The following is a 12,710-nucleotide window of genomic DNA, read 5'->3' on the forward strand; positions in this document are numbered from 1 at the left end:
CAGCTACGACTTGCGCGGGCGTCACCTTCCTCTCCGAGCTCTCTGAGGTAACTGCTCCGCACGCAGTGCTGTGACAGCGCGGATGCCTCGCTAGCTATTCTGTGTTTATCGCCGCGCACGCGCTCCGGTCGGCCTTCGGGAGATGAGACTCCGTTTCGGACCGCTACCCCGAGGTCAAGCCGACAGCGAGAGAACGACGGCAGGTGTGGAAACCCACTGCCTCTCACCGACGCGCTTCTAGAGGATAAGAGGAGTAACTTGTTGTTTTTTGGCTCGTTTTTTTCTTTCTGGTCTGCGAGGTGAGATTTAGCGAAGGGCTTTAGGGGTGAGCTTTAGAGTTTAGAGCTTCGGATGTAGGCTTTAAAAGCAATGTTTTAAGAGGTGGAATATACTGCTGGACTTTACTGGTGGACTTCAGACTTTAGAAGCAGGGCTTTAGAGGTGGGCTTTAGATCAGAGCTTCAGCGCAGGGCTTCTTTAGAGGTGGGCTTTAGATCAGGGCTTCAGGGTTTTTGGGGGTTCTGGACTGCCTGGGCCTCGGAGCCCTGAAGAAGGTGCAGATGGGTAACGCGGCGGGGAGCACGGAGCAGGCTGCGGGACCGGAGCCCCGGACCACGGTGGCCGTCCCCACCCCGGCTCCCCTGCAGAAACAGGCCTGCACCCCGAAACTGCCCATGCCCCCAGAGGAGGAGCTGGAGGAGAGGTTTAACGTGGTGCTGGTGAGTTCATTATCTCTCTCTATTATGTGTCCTGTTCTCTCTTACTCTTTTCTCCTCCCCATCGTTCTCTCTGTCTCTCTATCGCCTGTTCTCTCTTGCTCTCTTTATAATTCTCCCCTGTCCTCTCTCTCTCTGTCCTCTCTCTGTGGTACTCTTCACAGACCCACACACACAAAGACACACACACACACACACACACACAAATGCATGCGTTCACACACACAGGTGTTCAGGTTTGGAGATGCCCTTTGGACTTCAAACCTCCATTTCAGTCAATGCTGAACACATTTCATGCTGCTGCAGCTACTGTTTCATCCAACCATAAACCCATAAAATCTGTCCTGTCCATTTGCCCTGCAGAAGAGCTCAGCTTTGCACCTTCATATTGCCTTTAAATGTAGTCAGTGAGTAGAGGAAATGACACAAAGCTCTGATATCAGGTCAGACTAAGGTCAAAACGTTAATATTGTCAGAATTTTCATGTTGTCCTTGAGGACAGATTTTAATTGAATAAGTGATGCTTCAATTGAGAAAATAATGAATAAAAAATTAATTGTTGGCATAGTCATCACCTTCTGAAGCACATCCCAAGTGAATGTGCTGTCCAACAGCGGTATCTTTTGGACAGCACTGGGTTGCATCAGCAGTCTGTCCACTGAGGAACTCAGTTTGACAGGAAATGTTCACGTGCGCAGCACAGTAACTCCAGTTTTGGGTTGGCGCCCTTTTCAAAAGATGAATGCTTTGTAAAGAAAGCATGAAATTGACTTCATTTTCAGGTATAACATTGTGATTTATCATTGGCCGTCGTGAGGAAGTTAAGACGGAACGCGTTATTGACTCTCTGGACTCTGGAGCAGTGAGGTGCAGTGCGGTGCAATGCATGCAAATGATGTGTGCGAGTGTCGCAACGCCCGCACTTCCTGTTTGCTCTGCACTGAAACAGTTCTGACGGTTACCATTTCACTGGTGGAATGAGTAGTGCAGTCCTCATTCTTCACTTTAATACACTACTCGACTACAGCAACAAGCACGCTCCTTAACAGCATGTAGACTGATTGTGCTTTATGACAACAAATTCAATTCAAGTTCTTCATGGTTTTTCATTATTCTTTGCTGCTTCTTTTTTTTTTAATTACAGGAAGAATATAACTTGTTCCCTTCTAGACTTCTAGTTGTTTCACCCCATTAATCGTGATTCTGCATATAGTTTAGGTGTGGAAATGCACAGTGATCATCTGATAGGCAGTTTGAAATTGACAAATAAATTCAGGGCTTGACCATCACTAATGGTCATGCTATTAAGACCACAGATGTGTAGTTGGAGTTGGTGATTGGATTCTAAGTCAGTTATTAAGGAAAAAATATGCTTTGCTTAGTTTTTCTGCTTTAGGGTTTTGCATTGTAATTACTGGCTTCAATGTACAAGTGTTGGTTATTAGAATTCCTCTAATCAACCTGAGTCGTGGAGGTCAATTGTGGGGCAGAAATCTTTTCATTTTTGTTGTTTTTAGTACAAAACACTGATCTTTTATAGATAGTAGATAGATAGACTCAACATTTATCAGCCTTGTGGCTGCGATGCAGGTTGACAAATTATTTGGTGGGATTAGCTCATAGTGCTGTTCCTTTGACCCCAGCGACTGATCTAGGACCAGCTTACCCAACCCTTTTCCTGACACGGGCCTCTGCGTGGGAAAATGGTGGAACTGATCTGAGCAAAGTCTGTCAACACTGTAAAAAGAACCAAAGATATTGGCATGCATTCAATTAACATGTGCCCTTAAATCGACTCTCAATTATGTTCAGGGATACAGTCATTATTTTCTCATCAGAAACGGCTCGGCAAGTTACACCCAAGTGAAGGGGAACATTGCGCTTGCACTGAAAAAAACATTTTTTCTGAAGAAAAGGACAACTGTCGGTTCATTCCAGGCCTATTGCTGGGCCTACACAGCTATTAACCCTATATGGTGTACGGTCAGAAATATGTGATTAAAATGTTCTTACAGGTACAATAGGTAAGATGTTACAAGACCATTGTAAATCCCTTCCTATCATTGAAATAGGCTCACTGACATGTTTATAGTCCTTAAATTCGAGTTTCAAAATATACAGTTGACGGCCCGACACTCTGTACCAAAACATTGTATAACTGTACAATAATTCAAGCTCATTGGTTGAAAATTGGTTCTAATTGCCACAGCTAATGGCGTATCAACGTTACATTACATTACATTACATTACATTATTGGCATTTGGCAGACGCTCTTATCCAGAGCGACGTACAACAAAGTGCATACCCATAACCAGGGATAAGTTCGCTGAAAGACCCTAGAGGTAAGTACAATTTCAACTGCTACCTGTACAACAAAGATAAGGACAAGGGCCATTTTTTTTTTTTTTTTTTTTTTTTTTTTTTTTTTTTTTGAACAAACAAACAAACAGAGCAAAAGTCACCAAAGTTAACTATCCAAACACTGCTTACCTAGCCAACTAAAATACTGATACACAAGTCACAGAGACAACAATTAAGGTTCACAGGGAGGTAGGGAGGGATGGGGAGAGGTGCTGTTTGAAGAGGTGTGTCTTCAGCTTGCGCTTGAAGGTGGGGAGGGATTCTATAGTTCTGACCTCAACGGGGAGTTCGTTCCACCACCGTGGAGCCAGAACAGACAGTAGTCGTGAGCGTGAGGTGGAGGTTCTGAGAGGGGGAGGTGCCAACGTCAGTCCATTTACCAAACAGTGCTGTGGTTTGAAGGTTTTTGTTGCTGCAATTCCTCCCTTGACTGTCCGAAATTACCTATTGTACCTTTAACTGAACATTCTCGTGCTGATGTGACAATCACTGCTGGTAATTGAAAACAATGGAGCCCTAGAGCACAGAATTAGCATTTCAAAAAGCCTATTCCTCAAAGGTGTAAGAGGCTGTGTCATTTACAGTAAACATGCTGTAATTTGTTGATCTCTGTAAGGCTGTTTGCAGGGCCCTCTTGTCTCCATGGGAACCATGCTGTCAAACACGTTGCGTAGCGGTTAAGACTCTAACTGAGGTGATGAGGTCAGAGCTTCATTTCCCAGAGGGTCAGGATATAGAGGCCTTCCCCCACAAATATAACTATGAAATGAAATTATTTATAGTTACTGGGGATACGGTGGAGAACCAACCCCTGGCATCTCTGTGAGTCCCAGTGGTTATATAATGGTTAAGTCACATTGAGGCTGTTCACTGTCACAGGTCTTTTTTCACATTTTGTTCCCCTTTGCACATGCATGTGACACACTGGGGGGGGGTGTTGTTAAGGACACATCCTCTTTTCAAAAACATTTCTTTCCAGCGTGCCTTATTTTTTGGTAATGAGGTCATAGGTGGGTTTGCTGTAGTCAGATCACTTTTCTGTGGTTGTGTTTCACTGAACCCTGTAGTGCACTGATGAGAGGAGGTGGGATGGTGATTCAAAATCCACCGCTACTTCTGGCCTGTAGACAGAGAAACTGTTTCAGTGTCATGTCTTTTATTAGTTAGGGTGTTAGGGTGACTCCAAGCATGCTGACTGACGGGGGCCCTGGGGTGGTGGGGCCCGATGGGAGGTCTTTTCACGGGGCCCAAAATCCCTGCTGGCGCCTCCAGCTCTACCTGTGATTTATACTCTGCGGAGACATTACATTAATGGCATTTGGCAGATGCTCTTATCCAGAGCGACGTACAGTTGATTAGACTAAGCAGGAGACAATCCTCCCCTGGAGCAATGCAGGGTTAAGGGCCTTGCTCAAGGGTAATGTCAAGATTTTTTTATAAATCCATCCACTCAGCCTATTTGAAATGAACAACAAAATATTGGTGAAAGGGAAATATTTTGTGGTTGAATTGCACTATATCACTATTCATCTAAATTTGCTATGACCCTGGTTTCAATGTGCGAGTGTTAGTTATTGGAATTCCTCTAATCAACGTCAGCCATGGGGGTCAATTGTGGGGCAGAAATGAAATTTTTGTTGTTATGGTAACGTGCTTCAGCTCTTACACACCCTCTTTCACAACCTTGGTTAATCCTACCGTTTCCTGCTCCCCTTTCCGTCAGCCCGAAATTACAAAATAAAGTTCCCTTTCTCTCAATGACTTAACCCTGCTATCTGAGGAAAGTGAGCCAATCAGCGTCTATGCAACTGCTCTCAACCAATCAGAGACTGTGAACTGCAGCCAATCAATTGGAAGTGCCTTGCTAATGGACTGAAGAAACATTTCAGAGGCAGAAATCCGCTTGGAGTGACATGCTGCTAATTATTTTCCAGACCAAAGGGAGGAAGGCATATACAGTATGTTACTGGGTTATCTGCCATCCTCTTCATATTTAGTTATTAGGTTGTTTAGTAACTTTTCTTTTGTTTTAAGATTTACTGTGGTCCAATCCAGTGTTTGCCAAACATTTTTTGTCAGACTGTGCGCATGACTGTGTGTATGTACGTTCATCTAGTCACATGCAAATGTCAAAATATCAGATTTGTCACATGTAGACTGATGACAGTACATCCTCTTAGGCCAAGGAGACTATCCCTATTGACTCACCATCTCAAAACTGTCTTGCTTGTGTGTGTGTGTGTGTGTGAGTGGAGTGTGAATGTGAGTGTATGTGTTTCTGTGTGTGTGTGTGTGTGTGTGTGTGTGTGAATATGAGTCTGTGTTTGTGTATGTGTGTGACTATGAGTCTGTGTGTGTGTTTGTGTGTGACTATGAGTCTGTGTGTGTGTGTATGTATGTGTGTGACTATGAGTCTGTGTGTGTGTGTGTATGTATGTGTGTGACTATGAGTCTGTGTGTGTGTGTATGTATGTGTGTGACTATGAGTCTGTGTGTGTGTGTGTATGTATGTGTGTGACTATGAGTCTGTGTGTGTGTGTGTGTGTATGTGTGTGACTATGAGTCTCTGTGTGTGTGTGTGTGTATGTATGTGTGTGACTATGAGTCTGTGTGTGTGTGTGTATGTATGTGTGTGACTATGAGTCTGTGTGTGTGTGTGTGTGTATGTGTGTGACTATGAGTCTGTGTGTGTGTGTGTATGTATGTGTGTGACTATGAGTCTGTGTGTGTGTGTGTATGTATGTGTGTGACTATGAGTCTGTGTGTGTGTGTATGTATGTGTGTGACTATGAGTCTGTGTGTGTGTGTGTATGTATGTGTGTGACTATGAGTCTGTGTGTGTGTGTGTATGTATGTGTGTGACTATGAGTCTGTGTCTGTGTGTGTGTATGTGTGTGAATATGAGTCTGTGTGTGTGTATGTATGTGTGTGACTATGAGTCTGTGTGTGTGTATGTGTGTGACTATGAGTCTGTGTGTGTGTATGTGTGTGACTATGAGTCTGTGTGTGTGTGTGTATGTATGTGTGTGACTATGAGTCTGTGTGTGTGTGTATGTGTGTGACTATGAGTCTGTGTGTGTGTATGTATGTGTGTGACTATGAGTCTGTGTGTGTGTATGTATGTGTGTGACTACGAGTCTCTGTGTGTGAGCATACTGCACACTTAACTATTTGCTGATCTCCACCCACTCCACCCCTATTTTGAATGAGGCGTACAAAAGTAAACTTGTGAGCGGGGTGCTTATGTGTTATGAAAAAGCCACAGACGGTTTTTCATGTCAGCCAACACCCCAAAGAACATTCTTCCATTTCTGTCCACACCCAACATTTTGGACCTGATCTGATCTAGCACCACCAGTATCTCAATATGTTTGACGATGTCTAGAGTTTGACTTGACTTGCCCCAAAGAGATAGAAGATTATATTTCATGAGCTACTGGTCTGGATTTAAAAAAAAACCCTCACTTATCAAAATCAGTTCCTGTGTGGGTATACATACTACACTTTAACATAATCAAGTCAGAGATCTAGTCGAGATAAACACATTAGCGTAGGCATAGTATTGCAGGAAGTGTTTTTCAGTGTCATAGAAACGTAATATAGAGTATAAATATGTTTACAGATTGGTTGTGTGTGCGTACGTGTGTATAAGGTCATGTATTAATGCACAATGACCCAAGGTTATTGAATCTTAATTCACTCACTCCTTTTGCGTTTGACTTGGGCTAATCTTGTATGAGTTACCTGTAACAGAGTAATGGGTTGCTTTTGGGTCCCAGGTTAAAATAAGGAGAGCAGCTATAATCATTTCCACATTAATAGGGAGCTGTGGTGGTGGGAAATCTTTTTTAAGAGCCTCTAGGGTCTTGAGATCACATTCTGTGACAAGAGGTACCAGAACTGTCATAATACTAAGGCACTCCCCCTGTCTTTCTCTTGGTCTCTCTCACCCTCTTTTCTTCTCTCCAGGGATTTCAGGACTGTGGCTGTAGGATATTTGCTTAGTCTTTTCCTTCTCTCTTTCTTTATCGCTATCTCTCAAATTCAAAATTCTTTATTGGCATGAAATACATTTGTTAATTTTGCCAAAGTGTACACACAGAAATATAGCAATGCATTTTTTTGAGTATTGGGGAACCCTTACTCAGAGACTGTGTGTAGCTCAGAGATCGTCAAACCGTGGTCCTCATGGGCTGAGAACTGCTACTTTTCCACCCTCCCTTTACCTGGGAGTCAGGTGTGAAGACAGCCTGACCAATCGGTAGCACTAATTGTTCAGGTAATTACCCGGGAGAATAGGAGCCAGACTTGGTTTGGAGGGTGAGATCTGATGATCCCCGGTGTGCCCTGGTTGCCAGATCATTCCCAGCATAATCCTCCTGGACACATTTACCCCGCTGCTTGTGGCAGTTGGTGGGAACCTGTCAGATGATATGAAAACATTCTTCTCTCTGCATCATTTAACACTTCATAAACACATTCATCACCTGCCAGGAAATCAAGGCAACACTGTCCTTTATCATACACTCTTGAGATGTCTGAGCACGGACTCAGTTTGTGGTATTGCAGTGCCATCTGCACCTAAAATAACTACACTCTCCAAAAGGAACCCTGTGATTCCATAGAAGAACTCTTTCTGGTTCTACCTCTGACCTATCTAGTTCAAGGGTTAATTGATTGGCAAAAGGCTTCTTTGTCTGCAAGCTTTCACACTGCACGTGTCAATGATAGAGTTTTCCATAAATAACTAAAAAGGGTTCCTCTGTGGAGACAAAGAGAGTATAGACTTATAGTTTTGGGCATCTTGCTACTGGAACACTTTGAAAGTAAAATCATAATTTATTTCTGACCCTTTGACGGTATTTTGTTTTTGGTATCTCATTTACAAGATAAACATGGAGTATGTGGTGCTTGAAACTTTCAGAGGTACCGTGCGCATGTTACGCTGTTCAGAATACCGTTCTTACTTTCACAGCTAACCACTAATAAATGAATTATAGCTCTTGGAATTCTGTTTGAACATTTTCCTTGTTAATTATGATTTTGATCTTTCCACAGAACTCTATGAATCTGCCACCGGACAAGGTGAAACTACTGAGTCAGTACGACAACGATAAGAAGTGGGAACTGGTCTGTGATCAGGTGAGAACTACTGAGTCAGTACGACAGTGATAAAAAGTGGGAATTGGTCTGTGATCAGGTGAGAACTACTGAGTCAGTACAACAGTGATAAAAAGTGGGAATTGGTCTGTGATCAGGTGAGAGCATCGTCCACACAGCCCCAGGATCGGCTTGTGTTTGTGGGTACTGCCACGAAACCTACCCCACTCATTTGATCATTTGCTCTGATAGATCCTTCCTTATATTTCTGTTACCATTCATTCTGTCAGTCCTATTACACGCCATGTTTCCTTTGGGGAGTTTTTTCTCCTGTCCGTTTGAGTGTTTTGCTTCCACTGGGAAGTTTTTTATTTATTCATTTTTTTACCTCAATTGTTCACTTTTTGGGGGTTGAGGCCTGGTTCTTTTTGTGATAGTGTCTTCTGTAACAATGTATACACACAATTTTAATTAAAACCTTCATTGATCGAAGTGAAATTATATGCTCTGTTACATGCTGATGGCAACCTTTATTTATTTTTAAATAAATGTAGTTTTTTTTCTGTAATGAAGAAAGTATATAATTGCAGCCTGCCTAAAAGTATATTCTGTAATTCTGAAAATTTTGAATTGGCCCATATACGGTTTCCATCTGCACATACAGTAACATCATCATGATGAAGGCTGTATGCTAAAAAAATTTAATATTTAGTCTCATCTCAGCTCACAAATGATGTTGGGTGGATGTTGGGTCATAATGTTATATGTCATCAAGTAGTCATAACAGATCTGCTGTAATATATCGTTTTTTTTGCTTGGATTGCCGGTAATCTGATGTGCCATAGTCTCTATGATTATGTGCCCCGTAGTTTCCCTGGTACCTCTCAATCCCCCTTTAGCCTAACCTTAACTACTGACACATAGCTGAACGACAGAGCTGGCTTCCTCTTCAGGTGTTTTTTTTTTTTCACAGTACTATTTCAGTTTTGTCTTCCCACTGGGGAGTTTTTTTTTTTTTTTTTTAATGTTAGGCCTTTCTTTTTTGCTTTCGTCTGTTTCGTCTGTTTCGTCTCTGTAGAAACGATCCTATACGAACACAATGGAATTAAATCAATCAAAAAATTCCCACAAATGAAGCCGGAGGGACGTGTGCTTGTGTTTGTAGGCCTGACTTGACGACAGCATAAAGCAGCGCACACAGTCACAGCGAGCGCCAGTTGCCGCTCATCAATATTATGCGCTGCCATGGCAACCGAGGTGTGTCAGCTGTCTTCCTGTGCTGTTTGAGGGGAGCGCTGTGTACGATAATGCAGAGGGCTGCGGTTAAAACTGTTTTTTTCGGCTTTCCACGAACAAAGGCCCGTTTCGCCCTTCTCACACGCAGTACTGTTTATAAATGCCGGCCATTTTATTCGCAACTCTTTTGGGAGGAGCTGAGGTCTTCTGCAATCTAGCGCATCCGTTTGTGTAGCTGCTGTGGTTGGGGTATTGCTGAATTGAACTAAACTAATATATACTGCATATTCAATGTTGCCTCAAAAACTACTGTTACTGTTAAAAATGGTCATATTGCTCATTTGAACTCCTCACCAGGGACTGTGAAGTACAGCATAACAATATGTAAAGGATATAAAGTAAATGCGAATCTAATTACATTACACGTTCAGTGTTAAATCAACTGACTGGTCCCTTATGGTCCTATTTGACTCATGTGTACTCTTTTCGGAGACTGTGAGATGCTATTATTATGATGATTATGCTTAAAGATAATCAGTTCACAAAGCAGCAGTTGTATTGCCCTCAAGTGCAGGGTCACGGTAAGAAATCTCAGTCTGAAGGACCGTTGTACCTCTTCACCTGTCTCTGCAGGAGCGCTTCCAGGTGAAAAACCCGCCCTCTGCCTACCTGTCGAAGATCAGGATCTACCTGGACCAGAGTGGAACCTCCCGGGTCAGTCGCTTCCCAGATCCTCTCTGCAGTGCTAAGTGTTGACTGCACACCAATCACCAAGCCACCAGAGGGCGCCATAGTAGAAATGCAGACAGGGACTGTCCTCTATGAATTATATGCATGAAGACTGTAGTTAACAAGATGTAATTCTCTCACCCAATCCAGTGGGCCCAGGCAACATTCTCTCATAAATTGCCATGTTTTCTTATTTGAAACCTCTGAGTCCCTTCAACGGGGTCAATAACTCACTGAGAGTAGAAAGCCACATTAGCAGCGGACACACAGCTCTGTGTTTCTCATCCCTCGTGATTTGGTTTTCTCTGCGTTGCAGTTCTGTTTCTCACTTTTCAGTGTCAATGAGGTGGCTGTAAGTCAGGTGTCATGACCAAGCAAACTTTAGGCTATGTTTTGCCAGTTGAATTCTGTTGTATTATTATTATGGGGGACGACATGGCTCAGGCAGTAAGAGCAGTCGTCTGGCAGTCGGAGGGTTTGCCGGTTCGATCCCCCGCCCGGGCTGTGTCAGACATGCTCCTGACAAGCTGGTCGTGCCTTGCATGGCAGCCAATCGCCGTTGGTGTGTGAGTGTGTGTATGTATGAATGGGTGAATTAGAAGCATCAATTGTACAGCACTTTGGATAAAGGCGCTATATAAATTCCAACCATTTACCATTATTATTAGCAGTTGTAGTAGTAGTAATAATGTCTGTTTGTGTGTTCCTGTCAATGAATGCAAGCCATTAATTGGCTGAAGTGGCTTTTTGAAAGTTTGTTCTTTCAAATATAAACGTTTAAGGTATTTATGGTAAATTAAGGCCGCCCAACCCTGTTCCTGGATTTCAACCATCCTATAGGTTTTCACTCCCACACTAACAAAGCACACCTCATTGAACAGCTAAAGATCATTTTTAATCTGCTAATTAGTAGAGTCAAGTGTGCCGAATTAGGGTTGGATTGAGAACCTACATGGTGGTAGATCTCTAGGAACAGGTTTGGGAGGTCCAGGGTTTGATAATGTTGTGAGCTACAGATTGCGGCCTAGCTTCAGACTGGTTTTTGTCTTTTCTGCCGGTACACTGCAGTGAGCTCATCTGTCTGTGTTCCCTCAGTTTAAGAAAAGGGTCGAGGAGTCCACTAAGGTCCTGAGAGAGCTGGAGATCTCCCTTCGGACCAATCACATTGGGTGAGGACCAGAATCCCCCTGCTCTATCGCAGAGTCTCAATTGTAACCAGATGGTCAACTGCTTTCCTTCAGTCCTTGCTTATGCTACAACGTTGGTGCCTTGTATGGCAGACATTCGCCATTGGTATGAGTGTGTGAATGGGTGAATGAGAAGCGTAAATTGTACAGCACTTTGGATAAAGGTGCTATATAAATGCCAACCATTTACCATTTACACAGATCCAGATTAAAAAGACATTAGCAGTGAAATGTTTGGGTGACACATAATTGAGTTTCATGGATTCATGGGTGAAATACTGTTCAAAATGAGTGGATTGCAATTAGGTCACATGAATTGGCAATGTAGTTTCTACTAACTACTGAAATGTTAATGTGTACAAATTTGTTCGTGTATTTTTACATTAATAATGAATTTCAACTACATTTTTAGTTGATTACTCATGTATCCTATGTTGCTAAGGTATAAATAAGCATGCAACTTGTACATTACTTAATGTATTTAACTACTAATTAATGGAAAGTTGAGTTTGTGCTTAATGTATTTGTACTGATTCATTCATGTTAACAACCACAGTAGTTAATACCAATTAATGAGACCTTATTGTAAACAGGTACCAACATTTGTATCTGTTCCTCCTATGCACTATAGCTCCCTATTTACACACCATGCACCAAAGCCTCGATATGTGCTCATCCAGATTGGAAAGGCACTAGCAGTGAAATGTTCGTATCTGTTCTTCCTCGTCGTGATCTGACAGTCGTTCCCCTCCTCCCGCAGGTGGGCTCAGGAGTTCCTGAATGAGCAGAATCAGGGTCTGGATGTGCTGGTGGACTACCTGTCCTACGCCCAGGGCACTGTCCCGTGAGTGACCCCCGAACCTGCCCCTCAAACATGCACTGCTTTCTCCTATTAAGCCTCCTAATGATTTAGTACAGTGGAAGGAAAACCAGCAGGTCTCGGCCCTCATGGACCATGACTTGAGGAATAGGGCTTTACATCACATGTCTGAACATTGTATGGCAGGTTATATGTGCATTTTGAATGTCATTTTGAAAGGCGTGGTTAAGTGTGTTTTGGGTTGAGTGTATTTACGGAAGTGCGCACAGTTCAATTAACATCAGATTCATGAATTACAGAAGGACTCCCACAGGCTGCACTAGCAGTGGTCTATAGCAGTGGGGTCCTAGACTGCACCCATGACTCACTGAATAAGAGAATGTGTTCTTGGTGTTTGTATGTAGCCCGACATACTGCACGTTCATAATAGGGAATTTCACGGTTATTAATTCAACATTTATTAAACAGGAAAATGCATTGACTAGCCATTGCTGTGTTAAGTTATACTTTTTAGTTTAAAGAAGGGTACATACATAAATCACATCTTGTGAGCCACCCCA

The 12,710-nt window shown here is 42.8% G+C and overlaps 1 protein-coding gene across 1 annotated transcript in view; it reads left to right on the forward strand.

The window, feature by feature from the left end:
* Positions 1 to 12,710, forward strand: part of LOC133114297 (formin-like protein 1) — a 34,021-nt gene continuing 21,311 nt past the window's right edge. Inside the window, exons 1-5 of the mRNA XM_061223553.1 lie at positions 1 to 719; positions 8,137 to 8,220; positions 10,048 to 10,128; positions 11,239 to 11,312; positions 12,091 to 12,174. Of these exons, the coding sequence (XP_061079537.1) occupies positions 561 to 719; positions 8,137 to 8,220; positions 10,048 to 10,128; positions 11,239 to 11,312; positions 12,091 to 12,174 (482 nt within the window). The 5' untranslated portion in view covers positions 1 to 560. The remainder of the gene's footprint in view (positions 720 to 8,136; positions 8,221 to 10,047; positions 10,129 to 11,238; positions 11,313 to 12,090; positions 12,175 to 12,710) is intronic.

The sequence above is a fragment of the Conger conger genome, chromosome 16 (assembly GCF_963514075.1).
Source record: "Conger conger chromosome 16, fConCon1.1, whole genome shotgun sequence".
In the NCBI taxonomy this organism is placed as follows: Eukaryota; Metazoa; Chordata; class Actinopteri; order Anguilliformes; family Congridae; genus Conger; species Conger conger.